At 39.7% G+C, this 13,729-nt stretch overlaps 1 protein-coding gene and 1 long non-coding RNA gene across 5 annotated transcripts in view; both read left to right on the forward strand.

The window, feature by feature from the left end:
• Nucleotides 1–575: 575 nt before the first annotated feature.
• On the forward strand, nucleotides 576–11,893 carry LOC148188637 (uncharacterized). Of its 3 annotated transcripts, XR_015777326.1 has the most exons (7): nucleotides 576–612; nucleotides 2,385–2,494; nucleotides 6,073–6,180; nucleotides 6,931–7,102; nucleotides 10,038–10,163; nucleotides 10,637–10,719; nucleotides 10,871–11,893. It is a non-coding gene; the product is annotated as an uncharacterized LOC148188637 (long non-coding RNA). The 3 variants fall into 3 exon arrangements; XR_015777325.1 differs by having other exon boundaries at nucleotides 10,637–11,893; XR_015777327.1 differs by having other exon boundaries at nucleotides 6,080–6,180; nucleotides 10,637–11,893.
• Nucleotides 11,894–12,943: 1,050 nt separating this feature from the next.
• lama5 (laminin, alpha 5) overlaps nucleotides 12,944–13,729 on the forward strand; it is a 115,233-nt gene continuing 114,447 nt past the window's right edge. For both annotated transcript variants that reach the window (XM_088081685.1, XM_088081684.1), the window contains exon 1: nucleotides 12,944–13,475. In XM_088081685.1, coding sequence (XP_087937811.1) covers nucleotides 13,191–13,475 — 285 coding nt within the window. In that variant the 5' untranslated portion in view covers nucleotides 12,944–13,190. The remainder of the gene's footprint in view (nucleotides 13,476–13,729) is intronic.

Genomic DNA, 13,729 nt, shown 5'->3' on the forward strand with positions numbered 1-13,729 from the left:
ACACTGTGGAAACTAAATAGTTATATTCAGACTGTTAAGGTAAAAAAAATGCTCCCCTGAAACCCATTCAAACTGACATTTTTGATCCCACAGCCAACAAAGCAGAAAAACATGACGTATTATTTCTGGGTGTCATTCTAGGCTTTTGACTTGGACTTGATCTACTTAACTGCTTAACCTACTTATGACAAAAACCTTGCATTTAAAGGGTTAAAATTCTGAAGAATAATGAATATTTGATATTTCTGATTAGAAGTACTGTTGGTTAAAAAAAAACTCAATGAAAATAGAAAATAATAGTTATGTATAACATTTTAAAAAAATTATGTGAATAATATTTTTTAAAGCTTGATTTTGAGAAGTGCATAGCCATGCTAAAAATACAAAAAAAACAAACAAACAAACAAAGAAAACGATCATAATAATTAGGCCTACGTAGACATAACTGTTGCAATTATCTTACAGGTGTTGAAGTTTTCCCAAATGTGTGAAACAGCGCCACCTTTGAATACAACAGATATCAAATGTGAGATTGTGTGGTGAAAGAGGGAACTGCAACGCACAGGTGCGACCCGAAAAAGGTAAACATGGCCGGCCTGCTGAAGGATTCAGGTGCAGTCAACTTTCTAAGTTGTCAACCAGTCGTAATTAACATTATGCTGCAGGGGGGGTCGTAAACGGACCTGACAGCGCCTTGTAAATTGATTTAGCTAACTATTAAAAGCTCACAACATCATTTAAATGAAACGCTAGTAGAGTTAGCTCCATTTGTAGCTGTGCTAATGCTAACACAAGCTAGCGTTAGCCACAGGGCGTTAGCTCATTGCAAATGGAGGACTCCTGACAAAACCCGAAATTAAAAAAAAAAAGTAAATACAAAAATTTAGCTACTAAAAACACGTGTAACGAGAAGTAAAGAAGAAAAGATAAGTTAAGGAACTAGCATTAAATTTATCATATCAATGGCTCCACGTTAGCATGTTTTAGCCTGTTAGCTACGTAGGATAGCATCGTTAGCAAACGTTAACCGTTAAATTAGCGGCATTTACGTGCATTTGTAGTAATATAATTGTACTATACTATATATATATATATATATATATATATATATATATATATATATATATATATATATATATATATATGTTATTACATTATATATTTTTTACCATAAACATTTTCTCACTAAATTGATTATTATTTGTATTTATTTTTATGTGTATATTTAGTTTGCTTATTTATGAAGTTACTTTTATTTTTGATTTCTTTTATATAACACTGACTTCTTCTTACCATATATTTTATACATTTTATATAGATTTGGTATTTATTTGTTTCATTATAACTTTGATTTTTTAAATTGGTGCATTTTGTGAACATATTCTGCGGTCTATAACATTGCTTAATTTTTTGTGAAGACGTTTCTTTCTTTCCTTCTTTGCTGCTACTAACGTGTGAAATTCCTTGGTGTGGGACTGATAAAGACTCATCTTATGTTATCTTATCTTACCTTATCTCATTTAATCTTATCTTATCTAACACAGTTGGCCTATTTCTTACTTTAAGAGTAAGTACATAAAATATCTGAGTGCTTCTTTCCCTGCTGCCCATTAGCTACATATGTTTAACAATTTTACCAACATTTCTTTCTTAAAATGTGTCAGGATTAAAGCGTTTGATGTATTTTTGCTCCTCTTTCAGGAAACCATTAAATTCCAATTGGTTGCAGTTCAACAGCAGACTGACTTAAAAAGTCTGAACTTCAGTACACATTAAAATACTACATCGACAAAAGAAGCATAATTCTAACTGAATCTTTACTGTGATTGTGTCTCATTTAGCTGCCTAAAATTGCAGGAGGAATACACTCAAATGTGGAGATGATCCATCAGGAGAGAATAAAAGCTGATGTCAGGCAGGTTTTAATGAACAAATCTCATTTGATCTGACTTTTCACTGGTGATTTTCATTAAACTGAAGCCTTTGCTTTTTTTAATAGCACCACTGAGCTCAGAATTGTTTCTGGTGTGCTAACAACTTTATCACAACAGTATCGATGTTAGACTGTCGTTGCAAGTGGACTGTACTTGCATATCATGGAGTACAGGGGCCTGTTACCTCTGACTGTCTGCACCATCTGGATCTCCGGTAATGAGCTAGCAGATGAAACAGAGGTCAAAGTGGGAATAACAGGGCTAGGTGAAGGCATGGGGAGGTTACAGTGGTCATTTAGTCTAAACACAGTGTGCAGGTGATGGTCCGGTGGTGTGCGAGAGCAGTTTCAGGGCATCTTTAACCTCACAGAGCCTTCAGTGATAGCTGTCATCAGCTGCTGCTTTACTGCTTTGTTCCCACACATTCTCCCTCTTTTTTTTTCCCTGCAGGTGAGTGGCTGTGCAGATGAGAAGTATGTCAGCGTCGTCGTCATCACCTCGCCTCCTCTCTCTCTCTCCTTCGCTTTTTCCCAGAGGGCCTGATTGGAGTGTGTGCTGCGGTATGTACATGTTGCCTCACCTCTTATATGAGTCCACTGAAAACCACTTAAAGAGCGTTACAAAGGGCTCCAGTTAAAATATATATTAAAATGTGACCTGAAAATCTTCACGTCCAACCAACTGAAACTGTTGCTTACTGGAAAAAAAAGCAAAATTTGATGTGTCTCTTGTGTCTGATCATGCAGTTTTATAGAATAATGCTGAAAAAACACAAACTAAAGGAAAAAAAGAGCTTGTTGCCTTTCTAAAGCATCATGCAGATAATGATTTACAGTGCAAGATGTGCTTGTAACACCAGGTAATAGGTAACTAGCTCTCACCTCCTCAGCAGTCTCTTTCTCAGGTGAAATGACAGACTCCAGTGAGTGGGCTCGCCGTTCAGCCTTGTAATTGCATCACTTCCCTTTTATGGACAAATTAGTAACCGTTAGCTGCCTCAAACCTGCCTGCCGTGAGAAAAACTCTCCACAAGATGCACAGGTGTGTGTGGAGACTCAGAGAGAGAAAGAGGCATTGGCTTTTGTTTCAAAAACAAGGCTAATGTAAATGATATGATATGACTCAGAAACTTAGATTGAATTTTTTGTCATTCCAAGTATACACAAAAGTGCACATAGAACGAAATTTCATTACAACTGGCTCCGAAATGGTAAAGCTGCAGTAACATACATAAAGAGACACTAAATAAAAGAAACACTATATAAAAATATAATAAATAGATAAATAGAAATTGCACATTTGCATAAATACATTGCACAATGGTGAATTCATGACATGATATAATAATAATAACATTATTTACTTTAAAAAGACAATTTACAAAGTGCCTTGACAAACAAAGCAAAAATAAAATGCAAATAAATAAAAACAGTTTTTTAAAGCAATAAAACCACATATAAAAATAAATAAATCACGTGCATTTCATATGAGGGCAGTTCAAAGTGCTTTACAGAGCAATAAAATATAAACATATTATAAAGGATACAAATTTACTATGAAAGAGTAAAGCGATAAAAGGTAAGATTAATTACTAAATTATTTAAAAATTATGAAATAAAAATCACCAATAAGAATAGCAAAAGTGCAGACAAGAGGTGCAAAGATAAAAAGATAAATTAAAATGATTTAAAGTCAAGTTTAAAATAAGTATTAAGTCATTGCCGGGTGGATTAGGCAGTTTAAAACAGGAACGTTTTTTTCAAAGGAAATAAAATAAATAAAAAGAGATATTTCTTTGTGAGGCTTATTTTGTGCTACAATGAACTTTCATGAATCGAAAACACTCTGAAGGAGTGGCAGCTACAGCTATACTCTGTGAATCTGAGGTTATCTGTGGTTACGTTACCCAGCCAATGCCCTTGTTGTGGTAACAACTTGTCAACATATGGCGCTCACCTGTCATTCAAAGTGGGTCGCCCTTAATTTTGCATAACTTTAAGTCTTAATAAATTGTAGACAGGTGAGTTATACACAAATTCATCCCCAACAGAGTTGTCATTTAAGGTGAAATTAGTGATTATTTTGCTGTGGACATGTTTATTTCTGCTGTAAAGTTGAGCATTTTAACATGGGGACTGACTTGCTCTGGTGTAGGTACCAGATGTACCTACACTGGCCTTAATTGGCCATTAGAGGAACTGCAGCTTTTGGCACTTTTCAGCCCTGCGGGATGCTACTTGGCTCTACCGCAGTGTTGGGCTGAATAACATTGCTATATGACTACCCATCACATAGCACTAAAGAATAAAATTTCAATTTTGATTAAAAAGAATCAGCTGAAACACATCCCATCCACAATGGCTGGTTTATTTCCTCAGAAAACTGGCAACTTGATAACTAAAGTCAATTTTACAGCGCCGATTCTGAACTGAAATTATCCTATGACACCTTTCATATAAAGAAGGTCAAAACCACCTTTAAGTTATAGAGATCGGACATTACTCCGTGAGCAAGCAAAGCTACAGCAGGGAGGCTAAACTCCTCTTAAACAGAGAGAAACCTTGAGCAGAACCAGTATATTTGATACCTGTAAAATTCAAAAGATCCAGCTTTTAAAGTGAAATTTTAAAAGTGTTTTTCATTATTGATCTATTTGACTGTATCTGCATGACACACACTCAGTTCACCTTTTGAATTCTCTGATTTAAATGCTGAACATGTTTCTCAGCCTGTGGCAGGGAGCGCCCGGCGAGTCGCAGCTCGCCAAACAATGATCTTAACATGAAGGGATGGAAGCCCCTCATACCCCACCCCCAACCGCCTTCACCTGGCCCCCTGCATACCTTTGACACACACACACACACACACACACACAAAGAACACAGTTTCAGTCTTGAAAAAAGGGACAGGAAGCCGATATGGTCCCTGTTTGTTATGTAGCAGAATGTCCATTTAAAACTTTTTCCTTTTCTATTGACTTTAATTGCATTTGTCCTAATAATTAGGTTTGATGTGTTCTTTCAGCAGGTTTTTGGGTCAGTCAGTAAAGCAGCTATAGTTACTAAAGGAAGCTCAGCGTCATTTTCATCTAAACAGACGCTCATGTCACTAAATGTTACATCTCAGTACTGAGCTGTCTCTGTTTTTAGCTGCACAGACAGTGTATCAGGATGCATCAGTAGCAATCGGAGCTGCATGTTGAAACCAGGCGGCAAATTGAGGGGATTAAAAATTACGCAGTTCCTCTAATGTCCACTTGAGGCTGTTTCCATCAGTGAGTCAATCTCTATAGAGCTCCATGTTAAAATGCATAACTGTACAGTAGAAATAAACATATTACAACCTTCATGACGATTGTACAGCAGTCAGTTTTAATGTATCTCAACTGTTTAAATGTTATCAAAGCTTACTTGCATAATTAAGGGTGTGGCCCCTTTGAGTGGCAGGTGTTTGCTGTCTGTTTAAAGGTCGCTGCTACGGCAACGGAGTTGGTTTGGCAAGATAACCAGCGCAGTCAGTGTGTTTTCAGTTAATAAGAGTTACTTTAAAGCTTTTTTTGCATAAAAAGTATTTTTCAAAATTTGATTAAAAGACCCAATAAGGAGATGGATGTCAGTATTTCCATTAAGTACATTTTGTTTTCAGTGGTTTTAAATTAACCATGTGTTTCAATGTTTTGTTGCTACTGAAAATCAGCATTAATATTACCACAGTTAACCATAGCTGTGAATGCACTGTATGTAGGAGTCCATGTAGGAGTACCGTCTATAGTTGAAAGCAGTATCCGAACATCAGTGCAGCCTGCAGCTCCTTTAAAGGCCTCCAGGTGATATCTGAAACAAAACTCAAGCTACAGTTATGCAAACAGGTGAACTCCTAACTTTTACTCTGAATAACTTCATAAGTTTATCTTAAAAACTTAATGGAGGTTTATTTGATCCCACTGTTATTTTATTGTCTTGAACATTTTTCCATACATCTCACTTCCTCTCCTCGCCCTACTCCTCACTTCCTGTCTTTTGTCCCGCTTTTCTCTTTCTCTTTCCCTCTCTATCTTTCCATCTCTCCAGCTCATCCTTTTGTCTGTCCTCAGAAGCAGCCCTGTCTCATCTCTTTGTGTCTTTTTGTCTTCTTTCAGACACCAGCAAACTTCAAAGTAGGAGTTTCCCGTGAAGGGAAAGGAGGTGAAAGAGACACTGATGAGACAGGAAGAGAGGAACAGAGGGAGACGGACTGGATGGAGAGGGTGAGTGGGTCAAAGGGAGGGAAGAGGTGACAGTTTAAAGTCAAATTAATTGGCATTTATACTTCTGGTGACATTGTACCTTTCTCCTTCAGTCCGCAGCGCCGTCAGGTGTCACGGTGCAGGCTGGTCAGCAGGTCAATGATGAGAAACATCAGGGGCGCTGAGTTGATGAATATTTCTCTCTTTATTTGTTCATTTGTTATTTTCAAGGCAGAACATGAAGAAGGGGCGCTAATGGGCGCAGCAGATTTACTGTTTTTTTGGGGGTTTTTTTAAGCGCGACCAGCGGCGCCCCTCCAGTGTGTGGCGCTCTAAGCGACCTCCTATATCTTCTATGCCAAGGGCCGCCCTGGACAGTATATTTCCTCCTTGTTCACTGATGATCTAAATAAGTCCCAAAATGTTTCTCCTGTTGCTGTTTTTATAAAACAACGCCGCATTCGATCAGATAATTATCATGCATCTCTAGTTAAAAGTCATGATGTAGACCTTAATAAAGTGTAAAAAATGCAGTTGTAGGTTAACAGTATGTTTGAATGCACTAAAAACAGGCAGGTCATGCCACACAAAGTTAGGCAGGTTGTTAATAAAATAGATAGATATGGATGCATGACTGATGTGCAGAGGCATACAATTATGTGGTGATGATTCTAGTTTTATTACAGAACTTCAGTTTAAATAAAATGTGTATCCTAGGGAAAAGTATTGGAGAACAAACTGACATGTTGTTTTTCTTTCTCTTGTCCGAAGTGTTCGCTGCACATTTGGACTATCTGTCCCACCAACATCAAAACCATCAGGCTGTGATCCGCTCTTCAGTGCGGTAAAAGCAGGACTCCTGTGGGAACAAAAGAGAGAGAGGGCCCACCAGGACTGCATGTGGATTGAAGTGTCTTGTTGAAGGAGACAATGAGAAGGGCATGTAGGTACCTGCCTCTCACACACACGCACACGCACACATTTTAGTCTGCTGTCAACCCCAAACATCCCCTCCCCAGCCCACAGCACTTCAAACACATCCGCCCTCCACCACATGTGTGTCTCAAAGTCCTATCTGATCCAGAACGGGAGGCAGGACGTGTGAGGAATGCTGGGAATAGAAAAACAGTATTTACTCAATACTGTTATCATCTGAGTTTACTGAAGTTATGGCTGCAAACGAGAAGGAAACGTGAACTATGCGCACGTATGTGTGTTTGAGCATGTGATGATAGGAGCATTAAGTTTTGACTGAAGGCAGATACTAACAGATGGATTTAGATAGAAGCGTCTGGTTTTTCCCTGAAGACTTGTGCAGAGCTGCTCTTAGCGTCCACCAACACTAATATGACCAGTTTGTTTCCCTGTCAGACTGAGTTTTATTCACACTAAGCGTGCTAAATATTAAAACGTAATGGAGAACATCACCTGGCGAGGTGCTGTGTGTGAATTTTTACCTATGAAACCTTCAGTCAATAATTACCTGCTGCACCAGGTTCATGTTTAACACATTTGCTTTACTGTTATATATTTTGTCTAAATTAATATAATAATGAGGGCTGTAAATGATCCTGGAGGCTGCATTTCTCAGCCACATTTACTCTCATTATTTTTATTTTTATTTACCTTCTTACTTCTGTTTTTTCTTCACCGCCTCCCATTCATTCTTTTTTCGGACAAATTCCAACCTCTTCATCTGTGTGTGTCTGTGTGTTTGTGAGCGCAGGGACCAGCAGGGGGTAAATGGGTTCAATTGATGGAACAGCTAGCAGTTTCCACGACAACAAGTGGCCTATCCCTCACTTCTCCTTTGGTCTCCGTGGTAACCAGGAAGTAGATTAGTTCTAGAGTTGAGGAAGAAAGAACGAGAAGATTAGTGAGGTGAAACGACGGGGCCTTTTTCTTCCTCTCTCTTTATTTGTCTCTCCTTATCTCATCTTTCTCTCTTTCCCTGGTTTTCTCTTTTTTCTTTTCTCTGTTCTCGACTCCATCTTTCAGATATATTCACAGTTAAAGAAACCCTTTTTGAGAAATATATTTATTTGCTTTCTTTCTGAAACTTCAATAAAAATAAATTCAATAAAAAAAACTTCAATACACAATACAAATAAAAACAGATAAATCAAAATAAAACCCAGATATACAGTGAGAGTAGATAAAAGCACAGGATTAAAAACGTGTATGCTACTATGTTTTTAACTGCTTTTTAAAAGGCGCCACAGAGTCCAGTGACCTCAAACTTGCTGGGAAACTGTTCCAAAGCCCGAGTCTTGAAATGCGTTGGAGGAACACTTAGACCCAGAGAGGCGGATCTAGGAGCTCGGTTAGCAGTGTAGGGAAATAAGAGGTCACTCGTGTTGTGGAGCCTGGACATGTAGGGCTCTAAAAGTAAGCAACAAGATTTTGAAATCAATTCTGACATTAAAGAGAAGCCAGTGCAGCTAAGTTAAAATCGGAGTGATATGAGACCATTTGGATTTTGTAAGGGGCTGAGCAGCAGCATTTTGGATGTTTTGTAATGATGATTTGTTGAGGCCGGTGAAAAGAGGATTGCAGTAGTCTAAGCGTGATGAGATAAATGCATGTATAAGCATCTCCATTTCCTTTCTTGATACTACAGACCTAAGTTTGGCTTTGTTCCTGATATTATTTTTTTTTAGTATTGTACTGTGAGTAACAAATTGTCAGAAGCTCCTTTTGCACTTCCTGTTCAAGGCGCGAATATCCTGCCATTATGCCGCTCAGGCGGGCCCATTAGCTCACCTGGTGGAGCGGGCGCCCCACATATACAGGGGCTGTCTCCTTGCTTCAGCCGCTGTGGGTTTAATTCCAGCCTGCGGCCCTTTGGCTGCATGTCATCAACCTTTCACGCTTAACCCTTTGAAACCTGGATCGACATCACTTTTCTTGTGGTGCATTCACTTCCTTTCACAAGTATTTAAACCTTTGAAACCTCAGCAAAATGGTTTGATTTCTTCAAAAGCACGGGGTAAAAAGGCAATATGCAACATGACAAGAAATTTACAACAAACTGCAAGAAATGAGTAGTTTTGATCACAAAATAATTTTTTGGGGCATTTTCCTTTTTTAAAATTTCTAAATATCTATTCTAACTTACACACCTTTTTCTGCTAATTTTCAGGTAATTTTCTTGCACAAATTTTCTGGGTCTTTTCTTCTTTAGTCTGCACGTTGCCTTTGATTGTTGTTGCCATGTTATACCATTGTTATTGTTTAGAAGGCTCTGCCGACACTTATGTTACATGTCGCACTAGAGGCAGATGCTGTTGCGTTAAACTTCACGCCTGTCACACCTCTTTTGTTTCCGTGATGCTGGCATGCTGTCTAAAATCACACATCAGAGCAGCACCATGCCGTCGACGTTTTGTGTAAAAATGCAGTGTGAAGAAGGGAATTTGTAGCAGCTCTACTCTCTGTGTGAAAAGAGCTTTTGATACAGGTTTAATGAGACTGAAACTGTTCCAGGCATGTCTTTTATTAATTCTTCTCCATGTGATTATTTTAAACTGTTGGTTGAAAAGAAAAACAACACTTAAAGACATTACTTTGGGCTGTTGGAAACGGCCACATAATGTGCAATATTTTGTAGACTAAATGAAATAATTTGTGGATTAATTGATAATGAATATTAGGGCAGCCCTAAACTAGAGCGCATTAACCACCCAAAGTGTCTCCAGTGTGACCTGTGAGCCGACAAACAGCCTGAGGAATGTTTAAGTGTGTCAGTGAATTAAGCTCTGCTGCATTAACACACTGCCTCTAGACTCCTTTAAACTGCAGGAGGTCACAGACCCCTGACTCTGTGTGTGTGTGTGTGTGTGTGTGTGTGTGTGTGTGTGTGTGTAATTGTGAGGCAGTCTGCAGGTCAGAGTTCAGCATGTGTTCGACAGACGATGGAGGAAGTGGATGTGTGTGAGGTTTCTGGACTCTGGACAGTTTAAACAAAGCATGAACACAGCGTCAGCTTCACCTGCCTGTCTGAGGTATCTCAACTTTCTGTCCTCTTTCTGTTTTCATTGCAAGTTCGCCAGTAAAGGATTTGTTTCTGATATAAACATCCTTTCAAATCAAACCTGTAAATATCACTTTGAGTCACCTGAGCAGCTGTTATCTGTGTGTGTGTGTGTGTGTGTGTGTGTGTGTGTGTGTGGCGGAGAAACCCTTTCATCATGTAAAGTGGTTCCTGTAGCTTGATGAAATGGCGGAGCTCCAAAGTCCATGAGAAAACACAGTTACACACACACGCAGCTGCTCAGGTGCTCCGTAGAGGTGTACAAGCTTTAGCCCAAATACTAGAGTCTGTGTATGCAGTAGGATGGTTTTCTAGGGGATTTTATTTTCCTAACTTATTTCTGATAACCTCATACACTTTCACGTTCAATATTATGTACTAATATACATACTTATGCTGCACAAGTTACTCACATTTCATGTATCCTTATGCTTTCCCATACAGTGTCGTCCTACGTTCTGTGATTTTAATCCATCTCAGAGGTTTGATTCTTCAACAGTCTCCAGAAAATGTGCCTGAACTTTGCTGTGAGTAACGTCGTCTCAGGTCAGATGTGGGCATTTAAAAAATGGAAAGTGTGTCATTGCTGACCTACATGACAACATACAACATAACATATACCTGGTAAGACCGTCCCGATGACGTGAGCTTAACACTGTGTTTGGCTCTCTGTATCAGTCTGGACTCGCTGACGATCCAGACACTTTCCAGAAAATAAAATCCAATCAGGGTCAAACGGATCTGCACTGTAGTTAACAACAAACCTCTGAAGACAACAGTCCTCTGAAGACACTGAGCCTCTGAAGACAGCGTGCCTGTAAAGACACCAAACCTCTGAAGACGCTAAGCCTCTGAGGACACCAAACCTCTGAAGACACTGAGCCTCTGAAGACACTCAACCTCTGAAGACAGCGAGCCTGTAAAGACACCAAACCTCTGAAGACGCTAAGCCTCTGAAGACACTCAACCTCTGAAGACACTGAGCCTCTGAAGACACTGGGCTTATTCAGAGCGAGATGATTTAAAGTCTCAGCAGAAGGAGGGAGCCTTTTCTTCAGTGACATGAACCATTTAGAGTTTAAGAGTGTGTGTCGAGACAGAATACTGAGTGGACACGCTGTCTCTCTCTATGTCTGTCTCTCACACACTTACATTGAGCTCCACACTGACCGACAGTAACAGCCGCAGCAGGAGGAGGACAAAAATCTGTATGGGACAGTCTGACAGCTCCTGGGGAGAGAGACGAGATTACAGAGAGAAGAGAGGGACGGATTATAAACACAGAAGAAGAATGACAGGCCGCCGTCTGTCTCTTGGAGTTTAAGTAGACAAACACACACAGTCACACACATTTATACACACAATCTCCTAAACAAACGTTTACTGCTGACAATCTGAAACTGCCAGCAAAATACTGTAACTGTACATGCAGGTTTTCCCTTCAAAAGAAGCACACAAAACTTTATACACAACAATTTTTATACAACAAAATAATCTTAACATAAGTCCATTTTTTAGCTTTCAACCACATCTCGCAGTCTTCATCAGCGAATAGATTTTGCTCAGTTGTCATTTGATTGATCCAAATGTCGTCACGCGACTTACTAACCATTAAAAATTTATAACATAATAACAGGCGGTTGTATATTTGCTGTCACAGTGTCCAGATTTCTCCTCAGTCATTAGTTCTAGGTCCACAAATTATAAATGACCACATATTCAATTTTATTTTACAAAATGTAAGCAACACTGTGTGCTTAGGAGATCTGAGTGTGTGGCCGTCTGTGTGTGTGTGTGTGTGTGTGTGTGTGTGTGTGTGTGTGTGTGTGTGTGTGTGTGTGTGTGTGTGTGTTTGTCTTTTCCAAGAACACCTGTGTGTGTGTGTGTGTGTGTGTGTGTGTGTGTGTGTGTGTGTGTTTTTGTCTTTTTCAATAACACGTGTGTGTGTGTGTGTGTGTGTGTGTGTGTGTGTGTGTGTTTGTTTATTTACATGGCAGTCTGGCTGCTCCATTCTGTGTGTTTGATTTCCCATTTGTTGTTTTGTCACTTAGTGGGTGCAGGAATGTCAAATTAATGAGAGAATAAAGAGGAAAGAATTTTACGATCATAAAATTAAGTGATAATTACATTACAAGTAGACTTTTTTTTAAATTTTCATAGACTGGTATATGTCATTGATTAGCAGCAGCATTGATTGTGACTACACGTAGTGGAAATAGCATGTATTTTCTCAATCTGCCAAAAATGGTAAAAACATCATCATCAGGTGGAAAATAGTAAAAATGTCAAAGGCAAAAGCCCAGACTGACACCCAGAAATGATACAATGCATGTTTTTATGCTTTGATGGCTGTGGGATCAAAAATGTCAGTTTGAATGGAACATTTTTTTGCACATAACAGTATGAATGTAACATTTGTTTTTATTTTAGACTTATTGCAGGAGCTGAGCGGGAAATTCCCAGATCAAACAAAAATACACAATCTTGCCAAAATATAATCCATATGCATGAACCAAAATTATCCAAAAATGAACGTAAACGTGCGCCCAGCAGCCCCCGAGGGTTAAACTATATCAAAATCACCATCCAAACTATTTAAAATGCCTTATTTGAGCCAATTAATGAACCGTGATAATTGCATAAAGAGAAACTAAACCATTCAAAGAGTAGGCATTGGTGGACGTTGTGCCCTCCTCCAGCCGCTGGGGACGGGCCAACACGGGGAGGAGGAGGAGGAGGAGGAGGAGGTGCAGATTGAGTTGGAATAGGTGGCTGTTGGAGCGACACAGAGAGAGGGAGAGAGGACAAACCTCGACGCTCCGCTTTCCAGGATACAAACTAACTCCCCTTCCTCTCTTTCTCCTGGACTTTGCTACACTTTTTCCCTCCAAATGCTTCTCTGCTACCGGAGTTAACGGCTCGTCTCTCCTTTAACTCAGAATAATTTATCCCTCTAACTTTTTTCCCCCCTCGGACCGGATCGAGCGAACAGGTGGAGATGATGGCGAGCGGACCTGCGCCGCTCTCCCCGGCTCGGAGCACTCAGACGCGGGTGGCGCTGCTGCTGTGGCCGCTGCTTGTGACCTGCGTGTCGGCGCAGGAGTTGCCGACCAACGGCGTGAACGGATACAGCCTGCACCCGCCCTACTTCAACCTGGCCGAGGGCACCAAGATCACCGCCACGGCGACCTGCGGGGAGGACGACACCGGCAGGACCGTGCACGACCTGTACTGCAAGCTGGTCGGAGGCCCGGTGTCCGGAGACCCGAGCCAGACCATCCAGGTGAGCTCCACAAAACTTTATTAATACATACTTATGTTACTCAACTGTAAGTCTGAACTTTATTGGACCAAATTGAGTTTTATTTCCAAAAATATTCCTTATCATATAGTCAGTGGTGGAATGTATCCAAGTACATTTACTCAAGCACTGTACTTAAGAATGTATTTAAGGTACTTATACTTCTACTTAACTACATTCCAGAGGGAATTATACTTGACTTCATTTATCTAAAAGCTTATCTACTTCACAAATTA

Source organism: Plectropomus leopardus, chromosome 9 (assembly GCF_026936395.1).
Source record: "Plectropomus leopardus strain MGB_pleo_1.0 chromosome 9, ASM2693639v1, whole genome shotgun sequence".
Taxonomy (NCBI): domain Eukaryota; kingdom Metazoa; phylum Chordata; class Actinopteri; order Perciformes; family Serranidae; genus Plectropomus; species Plectropomus leopardus.